Source organism: Silurus meridionalis, chromosome 23 (assembly GCF_014805685.1).
Source record: "Silurus meridionalis isolate SWU-2019-XX chromosome 23, ASM1480568v1, whole genome shotgun sequence".
Classification (NCBI taxonomy): Eukaryota; Metazoa; Chordata; class Actinopteri; order Siluriformes; family Siluridae; genus Silurus; species Silurus meridionalis.
In genome coordinates this window covers 584,309-598,165 of record NC_060906.1, presented here as the reverse complement: position 1 = coordinate 598,165, position 13,857 = coordinate 584,309, and the positions used below count along the sequence as shown (strand labels likewise).

Below are 13,857 nucleotides of genomic sequence, written 5' to 3'. Positions count from 1 at the left end.
GACACAGTCTCAGTGTTCAAGTCGAGGTTGAAAACGTATTTATTTAGTCAAGCCTTTTATCAGTAGATTTCTCTTAGGTAAAGGCACAGATCTGGAGGGAACATGGATATAGAGTGTTTGGTGAACTGGTATATTTGTATGCTGTCGTCCCTCACATTCACACGTTCACTCAGGTTTGTTGACGGTGGTGTGGTGGGTCGTCTCTTATCCCAGAGATCCCTCATGTCTGTGTTACCTTCTGGTTCTCCCTTTTAGTTATGCTGCCATAGCGAGTCTTGCCGGAGTCCAAACTGCACAGTGACATTAACTTTCGTACACCAATAGTTACACTTAATAATCCAAATCCTTCTCTTCCCGTCACCCTCTCTCTCTCTCTCTCTCTCTCTCTCTCTCTCTCTCTCTTCGGTCGAGTTAAACATGCTCCTGAGGCTCCAGTGACCAGTGTTCCTGCCCCTCTCCCTCCTTGGATCTTCACACTTCTGTGCAGCTCGGGACGGTCTCTTAATTCGGAGTAGAACGGGTGCTTTGAGGACGGATTGGACTGTAGTTGGTGTCGGCGGTCTGCTGCACTGACTCGGGAGTGCAGTTTGCTTCTGATCATCATCACTGTACCCCACAACATTGTATATCTGCTTCAAATGGACATTTGGTGCAACCCAGATGAGGATGGGTTCCCTCTTGAGTCTGGTTCCTCTCAAGGTTTCTTCCTTATGCCATCTCGGGGAGTTTTTCCTTGCCACAGTTGCTCATCAGGGACAAACATACTTACAAAGAACATATTTATGTTTAATCACCACATTATCTGTGTAAAGCTGCTTTGAGACAATGTTCATTGTTAAAAGCGCTATACAAATAAAAATGAATTGAATTGAATTGAATTGAATTGAATGTTTTAGACAAAGCTATGTCAGAAAAAGTACATGTCCCTCAGGAATTCAGATCATATGCTGATGGGCAATACTTTACTGAAAATCCATTTCTTGCAAAAGATGAGTTCACAATTGCTCTTGTACTTTACATTGATGACTTTGAAGTCGCCAATCCTCTTGGAACATCAAAGCTAAAACACAAGATGTGTGCAGTATACTGGGTTATTGCAAACATACCTTCAAAATATCGGTCAACCTCAGTTCTATCCAACTTCCTTTACTGTGCAATACCTCCACAGTCAAGGAGTGTGGTTATGCAAAAGTTTTCCAACCTCTGATCTATGATCTAAAATTATTGGAGCAGAATGGCATTTACCTGGAGCAACTAGGTGCCAGTGTGAAAGGTACAGTCTTGTATGTTGCAGCTGACAATCTTGCTGCCCACTCTCTTGCAGGTTTCCTGGAGAGTTTTACTGTCGACAAATTCTGCAGATTCTGTTTGGCAAGCAGTAGAGACACTCAACAACAAGAGGTATGTTCTGGTTTCTTTCAACTCTGAGACAAAGAGTCCCATGACAGGCAGGTGCAGGAGATGAGAGAGGACCAAGGAATGATTCGAGCTTATGGTGTGAAAGGAGCACGTCCTTTAACTGAGAATCTTGAGCACTTTCATGTGGTCAGTGGGTACCCTCCTGACATCTTGCATGATATTTTGGAAGGTATTGTTCCAGTTGAATTGTCCCTGTGCCTTACAGACCTGATAGGCAAGACTTATTTCACCCTAGATATGCTGAATCAGGCCATTAGGTATTTTAAGTACTCATTTAGTGACAAAACAGATCGACCTCAGGTTATTGGAAAGGGATTTTCCAGTAAAGGGACCATTGGTGGAAATGGCCATGAGAACTGGTGTCTAATAAGGCTCCTTCCATTTCTTATTGGTCACAGTGTCCCTGAGGGTGACAACACTTGGGAAATTCTCATGCTTCTCAAAGATATTACTGAGCTAGTGTAACAGGTATAGAAAATACACTGTTAAATATAAGAATTCACACAAAATTGTATTTATCTCATATGGTTACCTGATGTAAAAATGAGCGCTTCCTCTTTAAGAGTTGTGATGCCACATGTGATTTAACTTCCTCTGCTGCTCCCTCCTCTTCTCTTTTGTACTGTTATCTTGTGGAAGAGGTAGGTTTTTCTTTAGTCTCCTGATATTTCATTTATTTTTAATCTTTTGAACTTATATTTTCACTTAAATTTATTTTGTATAATGTTATTTTACTTATCTGTGTGGTTAATCGTGTCATCTTATACTTTTGAGTAATAATCTTATCTTTAAGTGTGTGGAAGTAAGAGCACATGGTGATAAATGTACAACGTGTGTATTTTAGAATGAAAAGGGCATTTCCATCTAAAGAGGCTGCTTATTTGTTTCATGTGTCAGGTATGTTTGTTGTATTTTTATTTTTTTTTGTTCCCTTTTGTACTGTTATCTTGTGGAAGAGAATGAAAAGGGCATTTCCATCTAAAGAGGCTGCTTATTTGTTTCATGTGTCAGAAATAAAAATGCTCCTGGAGAAGAATCAAAGCCTGCTGTCCTGTATCTGATTCAGTAAAGTCACAACGCAGAGTCCAGTTATTCCACCGGTGTCGCCGGCTGCATGTAAAGTTTGGCGTCGCGAGTCACCGGTTACACCTCTGCAGGTAACAGTCACACACACATTCATAGAGGAAGCAGATTCTTCTGACTAATAGCTCACCAGCCTTCCTCCTTATATTTGCCTGTATTACCATTTCCTTTTTCCACTATTTTTTACTCATGTGAGCCCGGTCCTGCACAAGCCGTCACACCAAAGCCAGGTGCCAACACTGGAGTGTTTCTTTAAATAACTATATATAAATATATAAATGCTGTCGTTCACTTCGGTGAATGTGTGAAACCTACATTTACACTACAAATTCACAGTAATCCTGGTGTTTTATTATTAATTGGGTGTGTTTGTGTGTTAGGATAAGCCAGAGCTCGCTTTCCAGCAGTCTGACTTTGACCTTGAGCCAGTCTTAACCACAGTCGAGAATTCCAGTGTGTCTCCTGTGATTGTGGAGCATCTGGCTTCAGCAGAAACACCAGCAGATGAGATCGAAGCGCAGGAAGCCGAGCCGCCGAAGAACGAACCCGAGCCCAGCTCTGAGGATGAAAGCAACGATGGGGTCCTTTCACCTGTCGAAGAGCCCAACAACAACACCATGCACAGTGAGACCTACTTCTTCTGACTCGCACACTTCATCATTTTTTTCACTACTTTTCATGTCTGCTTTTGCTCGTTCCTTCCTCAGAGTCAGAGATGGAGAATAAGATTATACAATATAGTAGAGACTTTCTTTTGAGCATCCAGTTCATGCCTGATTGTATGCAGAAGCCAGAGGGGCTTCCATCAATACCTGATGTGGTGCTACACAAGGTAAGCCTCCTGACATGTGGGCTTTATTTTAACTTTAAAACCAAATAAGGAATATTGTTTCACAGATCATCAGTAATATATAAATTATATCAGTAATATCTAAAATATTTTGCCTTCTTTTTTTCCTTTATAACGTTTGCCCTTTTAGCAACCGAATGCAATTTGGAGGCGCCGTCACCCTGCAAGTTCCTCTTGAATGTGCCTATGAATGAAGAGGTGGAGTTGAAGAAGGCTGAGGATGCCTGGAAGCCTTCCATGAAAAGGAGGAATTCCACAGAGGACCCCGAAACCCAGAAAACTGAGGTTAACACATGACTCTGCAGTTGCACACTGTCGTTGCAGAAAGATCTACATTTACACTCGCTGTCTGTGCAGTAAATTGGTCTGTTGGATGCAGATATTATTTTAAAATACAGCTGTGCTGATGTTGTGTGTTGCGCAGGAGCTTTTTCCGGACGGTCCGCGGTATCCTTAACAAACTGACGCCAGAGATGTTCAATCAGCTGATGAAGCAGGTGAAAGAGCTCCACATCGACACAGAGGAGCGACTTAAGGGTGTCGTCGACCTGATTTTTGAGAAAGCCATTGATGAGCCCAACTTCTCCGTGGGGTACGGGATCATGTGTAAATCTCTGGCTGCGGTAAGTAAAACATCACATCTCCTTCTTTATGTTTTAGTGCATTTAAGCCTATTTGTGATTCTAACTGTGGAATTTTCTTCTTATTTCTCTTTTTAGTTAAATGTGCCCATGGCCAAAAAACCCAAAAGCGATGTGAATTTTTGAATGCTGCTGCTAAACCAGTGTCAGAAAGAGTTTGAGAAGGACAAAACGAGCAACGATGTCCTCGAGAAAAAACAGCAGGAACTGGAAGCAGCTGTTTCAGTAAGCATCGTTTCTCTCAAGAGGGCTTTCTTCATTTTCCCCACAGAATAAAATCAAAATCTACTGAATTTGCAAATGAAGCTTCAAGTGGATAATCTGTTATCAGGCTTGAACCCGTCCTTCTGTAAATTTTTTATAATATCTTCATGTGTAATATTTGTATTTTTTAATTGCACAGATTTTTAACAATTTTTTAACGATAACGATTGTCTTTTCCAGACCAGTAATCGTGAGAGGCTTCAAGATGAGCTGGAGGAGGCAAAAACAAAGCTCGCAGAAAAGCTGTTTAAGTTTCGGATGTTTACTGAGTCCATCATTCATAACTGCGTAGTAAAACTGCTGAAACAAAATGACGAGGAAAGTCTTGAGTGCCTCTCTATTCTCCTCACGACCGCCGCAAAGAGATGGACTTTAAGAAGGCCAAGGTAAACAACCAAAGACGCCATTGTAGAGCATTTTCATTGTTCGGGATTATTATAACTACCATACTGCAAAGTTGTACACTATTATACCTTTAATGTAGCATATTGAATATGCATTAAGTCTCTACCTTTTGATTTAGGCCTCGCAGTAAATCACCTAATCATTAATCTTTCTGATAATTGTACATTCCCAATGCCAGCTTGAAAAGAATTTTAGATTGTATACATGGTAAAGAAAAAATGATCACATATTCTGTACACTACGTATCCCTAAACTTTAACATTTTTACTTTTTCTTCTTTGCTTATCTTAATTTACGTCACAATATTCGCTTTCTGGCTTCGTCATCTAGCAGCGGCGTCTCGAGCTCGTACCTCAATTTTTTGCTCGCGTAACAAAGCAAAAAAAACGACCGAGTGACCGCTCGTACCTCGGAAAACTCATACATTAATGCACTCGTAGGTCAAGGTACCACTGTAGTTGTGAAAGGAAGGAGGAAGAGAGTGATCATTGACTTTCTTGGTCGGCTACTGTTTAGATACAAGCCGTTGTAGCATGAATAACCTTCTACCGTTCCCAAATCATCCCCCACTCCATCACGTGTAAGTAGCACACACTTGCAGTAGGATAGATTCTGTATACCAGAAATTTAAATGATCATGATACAAAGTGTACTGATAATTTAACAATCAATGGCTGTTTCTTCCAATGTTATAAATCACTATTTACTGCTCCTTTATCTGCTGACACTTCAACATTAGAGGCCTTTTTCAAAATGTATGTATTCCTACAATAAGTGTAGGTACAGCATTACAATTGGATAACCCAGCCATTATGGATGCACAAGCCAGTGCACTCTTAGTGCCGGTCCCAAGCCGGGTAAATGGGGAGGGTCGCGTTAGGAAGGGCATCCAGCGTAAAACGTGCCAAATCAAATATGCGGATCACAAATGAGAATTTCATACCGGATCGGTCGAGGCCCGGGTTAACAACGACCGCCACAGGTATCGTTAGCCGACAGGGTACCGGTGGAAATTGGGCTACTGTTGGCCGAAGGAGAAGGAGAGAAGGAAGACGTCTACAGAGACGGCATGGAAAGGAGAAGTGTAGGAAAGTAGAGGTTCGGGTTGGTACTTTAAATGTTGGTACCATGACGGGTAAAGGGAGAGAGGTAGCTGATATGATGGAGAGGAGAAAGGTAGATATGTTGTGTGTTCAGGAGACCAAGTGGAAAGGGAGTAAGGCCAGGAACATTGGAGTGGGTTTAAACTGTTTTATCATGGTGTGGATGGAAAGAGAAATGGTGTAGGGGTGATTCTGAAGGAAGAGTGTAGTGGAGGTGAAGAGTTTCTGATAGGGTGATGATCGTGAAGGTGGAAGTTGAAGGATGATGATAAATGTCATCAGTGCCTATGCTCCACAAGTTGGTTGTGAGATGGGGAGAAGGAAAAATTCTGGAGTGAATTAGATGAAGTGGTAGATGGTGTACCTAGGAAAGAACGATTGGTGATTGGGGCAGACTTTAATGGACATGTAGGTGAAGGAACAGAGGTGATGAGGAGGTGATGGGTAGGTATGGTTTTAAGGAGAGGAATGTGGAAGGGCAAATGGTGGTAGATTTTGCTAAAAGGATGGAAATAACAGTGCTAAACACTTATTTTAAGAAGAAGGAGGATCATAGGGTGACGTATAAGAGTGGAGGAAGGTGCACACAGGTGGACTATGTGCTATGCAGGAGATGCAACCTGAAGGAGATTGGAGACTGTAAGGTGTTGGCAGGGGACAGTGTAGCTAGACAGCATCGGATGGTGGTCTGTAGGATGGTTTTGGAGGCGAAGAAGAAGAGGAGGAGAGTGAGGACTGAAAGAAGAATAAGATGGTGGAAACTGAAGGAGGAAGAGTGTAGTGTGAGGTTCAGGGAAGAGATCAGACAGAGGCTTGGTGGTGGTGAAGAGGTGCTGGATGATTGGGCAACTTCTGCAGGAGTGATGAGGAGGCAGCTAGAAAAGTACTTGGTGTGACATCTGGACATAGAAAGAAAGACAAGGAGATGTGGTGGTGGAATGAGGAAGTGCAGGAGAACATTAGGGGAAAGAGGTTGGCAAAACAGAAGTGGGATAGACAGAGTGATGAGAAGAGTAGGCAGGAGTACAAGGAGATGCGGAAGCAGGTAAAAGGGATGTGGTGAAAGCCAAGGAAAAGGCATATGAGGAGCTGTAGGAGAAGTTGGACACTAAGGAAGGAGAAAGGATTTGTAGCGATTGGCCAGGCAGAGGGACCGAGCTGGGAAGGATGTACTGCAAGTTAGAGCAGTAAAGGATGGAGAGGGAAATGTGTTGACTAGTGAGGAGAGTGTGTTGAGAAGGTGGAAGGAGTATTTTGAGCAGCTGATAAATGAGGAAAATCAGAGAGAGAGAAGGTTGGATGATGTGGAGTTGGTGAAGCAGGATGTAGATAGGATTAGTAAAGAGGAAGTAAGAGCAGCGATTAAGAGGATGAAGAATGGAAAGTCGGTTGGACCAGATGACATACCGGTAGAAGCGTGGAGATGTTTAGTAGCGATGGCAGTGGAATTTTTAACCTGATTGTTTAACAGGATTTTGGAAGGTGAGAAGATGCCTGAGGAATGGAGAAGGAGTGTGCTGTTACCGATCTTTAAGCATAAGGGAGATGTGCAGACCTGCAGTAACTACAGGGGAATTAAGTTGATCAGTCACACCATGAAGTTATGGGAAAGAGTAGTGGAAGCCAGGCTGAGAGAAGAGGTGACCATCTGTGAGCAACAGTATGGTATCATGCTGAGGAAGAGCACCACAGATGCCTTATTTGCTTTGAGGATGTTGATGGAGAAGAATAGAGAAGGACAGAAGGAATTGCATTGTGTATTTGTGGATCTAGAGAAAGCGTACGACAGAGTGCCAAGAGAGGAGTTGTGGTATTGTATGAGGAAGTCAGGTGTCTCAGAGAGGTATGTGAGGGTGGTGCAGGACATGTATGAGGACAGTGTGACGGCAGTGAAGTGTGCAGTAGGTACGACAGACTGGTTCAGGGTGAAGGTTGGACTGCATCAAGGATCGGCCCTGAGCCCTTTCCTGTTTGCAGTGGTGATGGACAGGTTGACGGACGAGGTCAGACAGGAGTCTCCCTGGACTATGATGTTTGCGGATGATATTGTGATTTGTGGTGAGAGTAGAGAGCAGGTTGAGAAGAGCCTGGAGAGGTGGAGATATGTGCTGAAGAGAAGGGGAATGAAAGTCAGTAGGAGTAAGACAGAGTACATGTGTGTGAATGAGAGGGAGAGCAGTGGAGTGGTGCGGTTGCAGGGAAAAGAGCTGGAGAAGGTGGAGGAGTTCAGGTACCTGGGGTTCAACAGTGCAAAGTAATGGAGAGTGTGTTAGAGAAGTGAAGAAAAGAGTGCAGGCAGGGTGGAGTGGGTGGAGAAGATTGACAGGAGTGATTTGTGATAGAAGGGTATCTGCAAGAATGAAAGGGAAAGTTTATAGGTCTGTGGTGAGACCTGAGATGTTGTATGGATTAGAGACAGTGGCATTGAGTAAAAGACAGGAGGTGGAGCTGGAGGTAGCAGAGCTGAAGATGTTAAGGTTTTCGTTGGGAGTGACGTCGATGGACAAGATTAGAAATGAGTTTATTAGAGGGACAGCGCATGTAGGATGTTTTGGTGACAAGGTGAGGGAGGCGAGATTGAGATGGTTTGGACATGTGCAGAGGAGGGACATGAATTATATTGGTAGAAGAATGCTGAGGATGGATCCACCAGGTAGGAGAAAAAGAGGAAGGCCAAGGAGGAGGTTTATGGATGTGGTGAGGGAAGACATGCAGGTAGTTGGTGTGAAAGAGGCAGATGTAGACGACAGGGTGGTATGGAGACGGATGATCCGCTGTGGCGACCCCTAATGGGAGCAGCCGAAAGAAGAAGAAGAAGACGACAGCATTACAATTGGATGAGTTTATATCTGAGACAGAAATAGCCTTAGCAAGTCTGCCATCTGGTAAATCACCTGGACCAGGATACGAAAATCTTAGCCAAAACTCTGACCTGCCGTCTGGAGAAAGTTCTGCCTTGTGTAATTTCACCTGACCAGACAGTCTTCATCAAGAACAGATACTCTTCTTGTAATATTGGGCGCATGTTGAATGTTATATATAACCCATCTCTATCTGACACTTCTTTAGAGGTGGAGGTGCAGAAGGTGGAGAAGCAGATGGTTGAGGAGCAGATGATGGAGGATCAAAAAAGAACAGACTGAAGTCCTTTGGACTTTTGGAGACTTTAGAGAATGTGAGAAAATGTATAACTGTGTGTAGATAATCAGGTAAATTATTATTTATGAGTCTGACTTTGTTGAAGGTGTTTATGTCTCAGCATAAATCTGATTATTATGAATCACACAGCACAACTTACTCAAAAGTCTAATGCAGAATGTTTCCTGTTTTTTTTACCTAAAGAAATGTAAATGAAGTGATGAACACACTGGATGTTGTTGTTCTGTAGACAGTCACACTGCTGCTGAGAAATCTGGACTGTATTGTGGATGACGGACGTGTACGAAGCGTTCCTGAGATTTGGGACTGTCCTCACTGCACAGGTCATTTATAACTCCTGATCCTTACATTTTCCTTCTTTCCCAGTAACTTGGGGTTTCCTTCCCGTACTCAGCTGGAGTATTTTCTGAATATGGAGAGCTCTGATATTGTGAACCTCTAACATGTTTGATGTGCGTTCTTTGCTTTGTGTTTTGCTCGCTGTCCCGTACAGGTCATGATGGAGAACAGACGCTCAAAAGGCATCGGGTATGTGACGTTTTCATCTCCTGATGAGGCTCGAGTAGACATCATGGAGATGAACGACAGGGTGCTGGGCAGCAGGACTGTGTACTTAAGTCCCTCTCAGACCACCAAGGGACGAAGTCACGGCATGAAGGTAGAAACCATCTCACCTTCAAAACCCTGCCCAGACCCAACGCCAACAAGAACATCCATCCACAGAGTGAGTCAAAGCCATCCGATTAGTTTTGTGTTAAGTGCAGTTAAAGATTTAAAACAGAAGAGAACTATTAATGTTAGCAAAATTTACCTTCTGATTAGATGCTAATATGAGATGATTGTCTGCATCTACAGATGTTCCAGTTGCAGATCCTGAAAAAGAAAACCAGCAGCAGTGGAACAGGCGATTCACACCGCAGCCTCTCAGACTGGACACACAGGAACTATTCTGATTCTATTTCCATTTCATTCACCAGTGAGACCAGAGCGTTGATGATAAAAGAACACCGCTGTTCTGTTTATATTATGGGATACAGACAGTGCTTGTTATTTCTCATGGTTTTCTACATGAGAGTGATGTAATGCTCATGTTCTTGCTTTCTGTATCTCCTTACTCACCCCTACAGGTGGTACTGCACAATGGACAGTGCAAAGGCTTTGGATTTGTCTGATATTCCTCTCTGGATGAAGACACTAATGCCATCAGAGAGTTGAATGGAAAGCTGGTGAGCAGGAGGTCACTGTGTATCACTATGGCTGAGCAGTGGACAGGAGCAGCCGCCCCACCAAGCCCTACCTCCATCCATCCAGGAACATGCAGTGGTTCCATCTACAGCGTAAGTCATACTGTCCTCATAATGTCCTACAAAACTTTACTAAACACACACTGTGTACCGGTCAAACACACACATTATGTAAAGTAACACATCTCTGTTTTTCTCTTTCAGGTCATCGTGCTGTCGGTCTGGATTCATTATTTTATTTATTTTATTTCTTTCTCTTTTTTACAGAAATAGTTATTACTGTAAATAAATATGTAAATAACTAACAGTAATGAAGGTGTTTCATTATTGATCATTCATAAAATTCCCTCTTAATACATGAGAACTTTCATTAGAACTGAAAGAGACGGCGCTGTGAAAAGAGAACAGTAATAACAGAGTTGTGTTCGTGAAAACCCTGGAAACAGATCATGTAAATACACGACTCTGACGCTGACACCATTTATTTAATGGATGAATAAAATTTATCTGAAATAAATGTAGAGAAATGTACAGGTTGTTTTTACTCCATACACATGAACTTACTTTGATCAGAAACATACTCCAAATCAATTAATCAATAAAGTCAATAAAAGAATCCCAAACTGCTGTGTGTCTTGTCCTCGCTATTAATGACGTCATTAGAGCGCCACTACTTCTAATTACCTGCTGTGACAATGAGCTCTAATACACATCACACTGCCACCTACTGGTCATTTATGATTCTGCAACATTTAGCACATGCGCAGGAGAGCACAGATGTGACGTTGCAGAAGAAGGGCGGGGCTTCACTGTGTGACGTCACAGTAGGACAAGTCTGTATAAGTCAGAACACTCAGTATTTCTCTGATCAGCTACTGTGAGTAACGAGACAAAGTTAAGAATGGAACTGGAAGAGATTTTTCAAAGCATAAGAGAAAAGAAATCTAAACAGGCTGCTGAAAAGAAGGAGGCACTGAAACACATAGAGAAAGTAGCAGCAGAGTTGGATTCATTTCTTAATCTGATAAAGGAGAAGAGAACACCAGAGACAGAAGAGAAAGACATTCTGGTACAGATGGTACAAGAGCTGGAGGCTACTTTGGCCTCTGAGCGAAAGAACCGGGAACAGGAGATAAATGAGAGAAACGCCACACACCTCCAGAACATCACTAAGCTTCTGTCTTCACTGAAACTCCATGAGGAAAAAGAGAAAATTGTAGAAAGTGAGAGAGAAAGCTGGGCAAGAGAACAAAAACAACTGCAGGAACGTGTTGCTCAGCTTGAGGCCACATTAAAAAGAGAGAAAGGAAAGAAGGCAAAACTTGACATGGAGGAGAGGAACAAGTTACAGCTCCAGACCATCACGGAGCTTCAGGATTCCCTGAATTACTGTAAAGAAGAGCGGAATACTGCAAAGAATGAGAGAGAGATTTTGATGAGAGAACGAAGACAACTGGCGGAACAAGTGGCTCAGCTGGAGGCCGTTTTTAAATATGAGAGAAATTATTGGGAGAAGAAAAGAAAGAAGGAAAAGCGAGTCATGAAGACGAGTAATAACTTACAGCTCAAGACCACCAGGACGCTCCAGGATCATGCAGATCATGAGACCGATCATTTGAGGAGAGACAGAGAGCGACTGGAGCAACGTGTTGCTCAGCTGGAGGCCACTTTAAATTCTGAACAAAATAAATTTAAAAAGGAAAAAGAGATGATCAAACTAGACATGGAGGAGATGACCACCAGACACTTTCAAACCATCAGAGAGCTGCAGGATTCCCTGAATCATTGTGAGGAAGAAAAAATTCATTTAATGAGAGACCGAGAGCGACTGGAGGAACGTGTTGCTCAGCTGGAGGAGACTTTGAAATTTGTACAAAATAAATTTGAGAAAGAAAAAGAGAAGGCCAAACTAGACATGGAGGAGATGATCACCAGACAGGTCCAAACCACCAGGGATCTGCAGGATTCCCTGAATCATTGTGAGGAAGAGAAAATGAAATTAATGAGAGACCAAGAGCGACTGGAGGAACATGTTGCTCAGCTGGAGGAGACTTTGGAATTTGTACAAAATAAATTTGAGAAAGAAACAGAGAAGGCCAAACTAGAAATGGAGGAGATGATCACCTCACAGCTCCAAACCACCAGAGAGCTGCAGGATTCCCTGAACCACTGTGAAGAAGAGAAGAAGATTGCAAAGCATGAAAGAGAAAATTTAATGAGAGACCGAGAGCGACTGGAGGAACGTGTTGCTCAGCTGGAGGCCACTTTGGAATTTAAAGTAAATAAATTTGAGAAAGAAAAAGAGAAGGCCAAACTAGACATGGAGGAGATGATTACCTCACAGCTCCAAACCACCAGGGATCTCCAGAATTCCCTGATTCACTGTGAAGAAGAGAAGAAGATTGCAAAGCATGAGAGAAATAATTTGATGAGAGATGGACAGCGACTGGAGGAACATGTTGCACAGCTGAAGGAAACTCTCAAATTTGAGCAATATAAATTCAGGAAAGAAAAAAAGAAGACCAAATTAGACATTGAGGAGATGATCAAGTCACAGCTCCAAACCACCAGGGATCTCCAGGATTCCCTGATTCACTGTGAGGAAGAGAAGAAGACTGCAAAGGATGAGAGAGATGATTTGATGAGAGACAGAGAGCGACTGGAGGAACATGTTGCTCAGCTGGAGGAAACTTTGGAATCTGAGAGAAATAAATGGAAGGAAAAACTAAAGGCCAAACAACAGATCAATCACTTAATACACACCTTCTTCAATAATTCATTAAGAACAGGAAATGGCAGCAGTGGAGAGCAACATATCTGCAAAGCTCTGGGCAGGTTTAGATTCAGCATGTGAGCACGTTATACATATAATAAAGTACACAAATAGATCTATCTTTATTGTAATATTTAATAAAAATTACATGATTAAATATAGTGTGTGTTTTGTTTCTATTATTAAAGTGTTGAACATCATTTAAATTCAACTAACAATTAAAATCCACATGATAAAATGTTGGGAAAATGTGACAAAAGTAAATGATATTAAAATAAAGGTTCTGTTTAACTACAGTCCAAATCCATCCTCAAAGCTCCCGTTCTTACTCCAGAATTTCATGGAACCACCCAAGGTGTTGATGAGAAACCGTCCCAAGCTGCACAGAGTGACCTCCAAGAAGAGAACACTATCCAGAGGCAGACCTGGACGAAGTGGGAAGATCCACGGAGGATCATATCAAGTTGTGACAAGGCTGAGGAAGATAATGGATCTTTGCACATTTATGCTACAAATGATCAAGTTCATATGCACAACTTGAAGCAGGTGATAAAAATGTAGCCGGAAATTGAAACGATAGAGGCAGAGGATTATGCACCGAGTAAAAAAAACAGGCAAAATAGAATTAATAGCTGGTCATCATGTAAAGGTTCATAACACATGTTCGGCAGAAAAGTAACTTTTAGGCAGAGATGCACGTGTTCTGTTAAAACATAGATGTTGATGATGGATTAGTTAATGGTGTTTGTGGTGTAGTTACTCATATCGTACGTTCATCTAAAGAGAAGTTACCTGAAACTGTATACGTTCAGTTTGATGACGGTCACGTGGGATTAAAAAGACAAAAACAATGTTGATTTGAGGCAGCAAAATTGCTCCATTCTACACCTATATATGTAGAAGAGGAAAACGTTTG

The 13,857-nt window shown here is 42.2% G+C and overlaps 2 protein-coding genes and 1 long non-coding RNA gene across 7 annotated transcripts; all 3 read left to right on the top strand.

The window, feature by feature from the left end:
* The first annotated feature begins 2,066 nt into the window (after nucleotides 1–2,066).
* LOC124376865 lies at nucleotides 2,067–4,609 on the top strand. 2 transcript variants are annotated; one of them, XR_006923930.1, is made up of 7 exons: nucleotides 2,067–2,316; nucleotides 2,431–2,732; nucleotides 2,883–3,334; nucleotides 3,483–3,637; nucleotides 3,777–3,975; nucleotides 4,072–4,218; nucleotides 4,438–4,609. It is a non-coding gene; the product is annotated as an uncharacterized LOC124376865 (long non-coding RNA). The 2 variants fall into 2 exon arrangements; XR_006923929.1 differs by having other exon boundaries at nucleotides 2,431–3,334.
* A 5-nt stretch (nucleotides 4,610–4,614) lies between these two features.
* On the top strand, nucleotides 4,615–10,191 carry LOC124376844 (polyadenylate-binding protein 3-like). Of its 4 annotated transcripts, none has more exons than XM_046836139.1 (5): nucleotides 4,615–4,643; nucleotides 8,835–8,940; nucleotides 9,154–9,247; nucleotides 9,418–9,648; nucleotides 10,052–10,191. In XM_046836139.1, exons 3-5 carry the CDS (start codon nucleotides 9,194–9,196, stop codon nucleotides 10,094–10,096), a joined length of 330 nt encoding a protein of 109 aa, XP_046692095.1. In that variant the 5' UTR covers nucleotides 4,615–4,643; nucleotides 8,835–8,940; nucleotides 9,154–9,193; the 3' UTR covers nucleotides 10,097–10,191. The 4 variants fall into 4 exon arrangements, with proteins under 4 accessions (XP_046692095.1, XP_046692099.1, XP_046692098.1 ...); XM_046836143.1 differs by having other exon boundaries at nucleotides 4,618–4,643; nucleotides 8,835–8,950; XM_046836142.1 differs by having other exon boundaries at nucleotides 4,618–4,643; nucleotides 8,835–8,974.
* Nucleotides 10,192–11,045: 854 nt separating this feature from the next.
* Nucleotides 11,046–13,310, top strand: LOC124376789 (golgin subfamily A member 6-like protein 22). The gene is made up of 2 exons (XM_046836064.1): nucleotides 11,046–13,018; nucleotides 13,276–13,310. The coding sequence occupies exons 1-2, from the start codon at nucleotides 11,070–11,072 to the stop codon at nucleotides 13,301–13,303; spliced, it is 1,977 nt and encodes a 658-aa protein (XP_046692020.1). The 5' UTR covers nucleotides 11,046–11,069; the 3' UTR covers nucleotides 13,304–13,310.
* The last annotated feature ends 547 nt before the right edge of the window (nucleotides 13,311–13,857 follow it).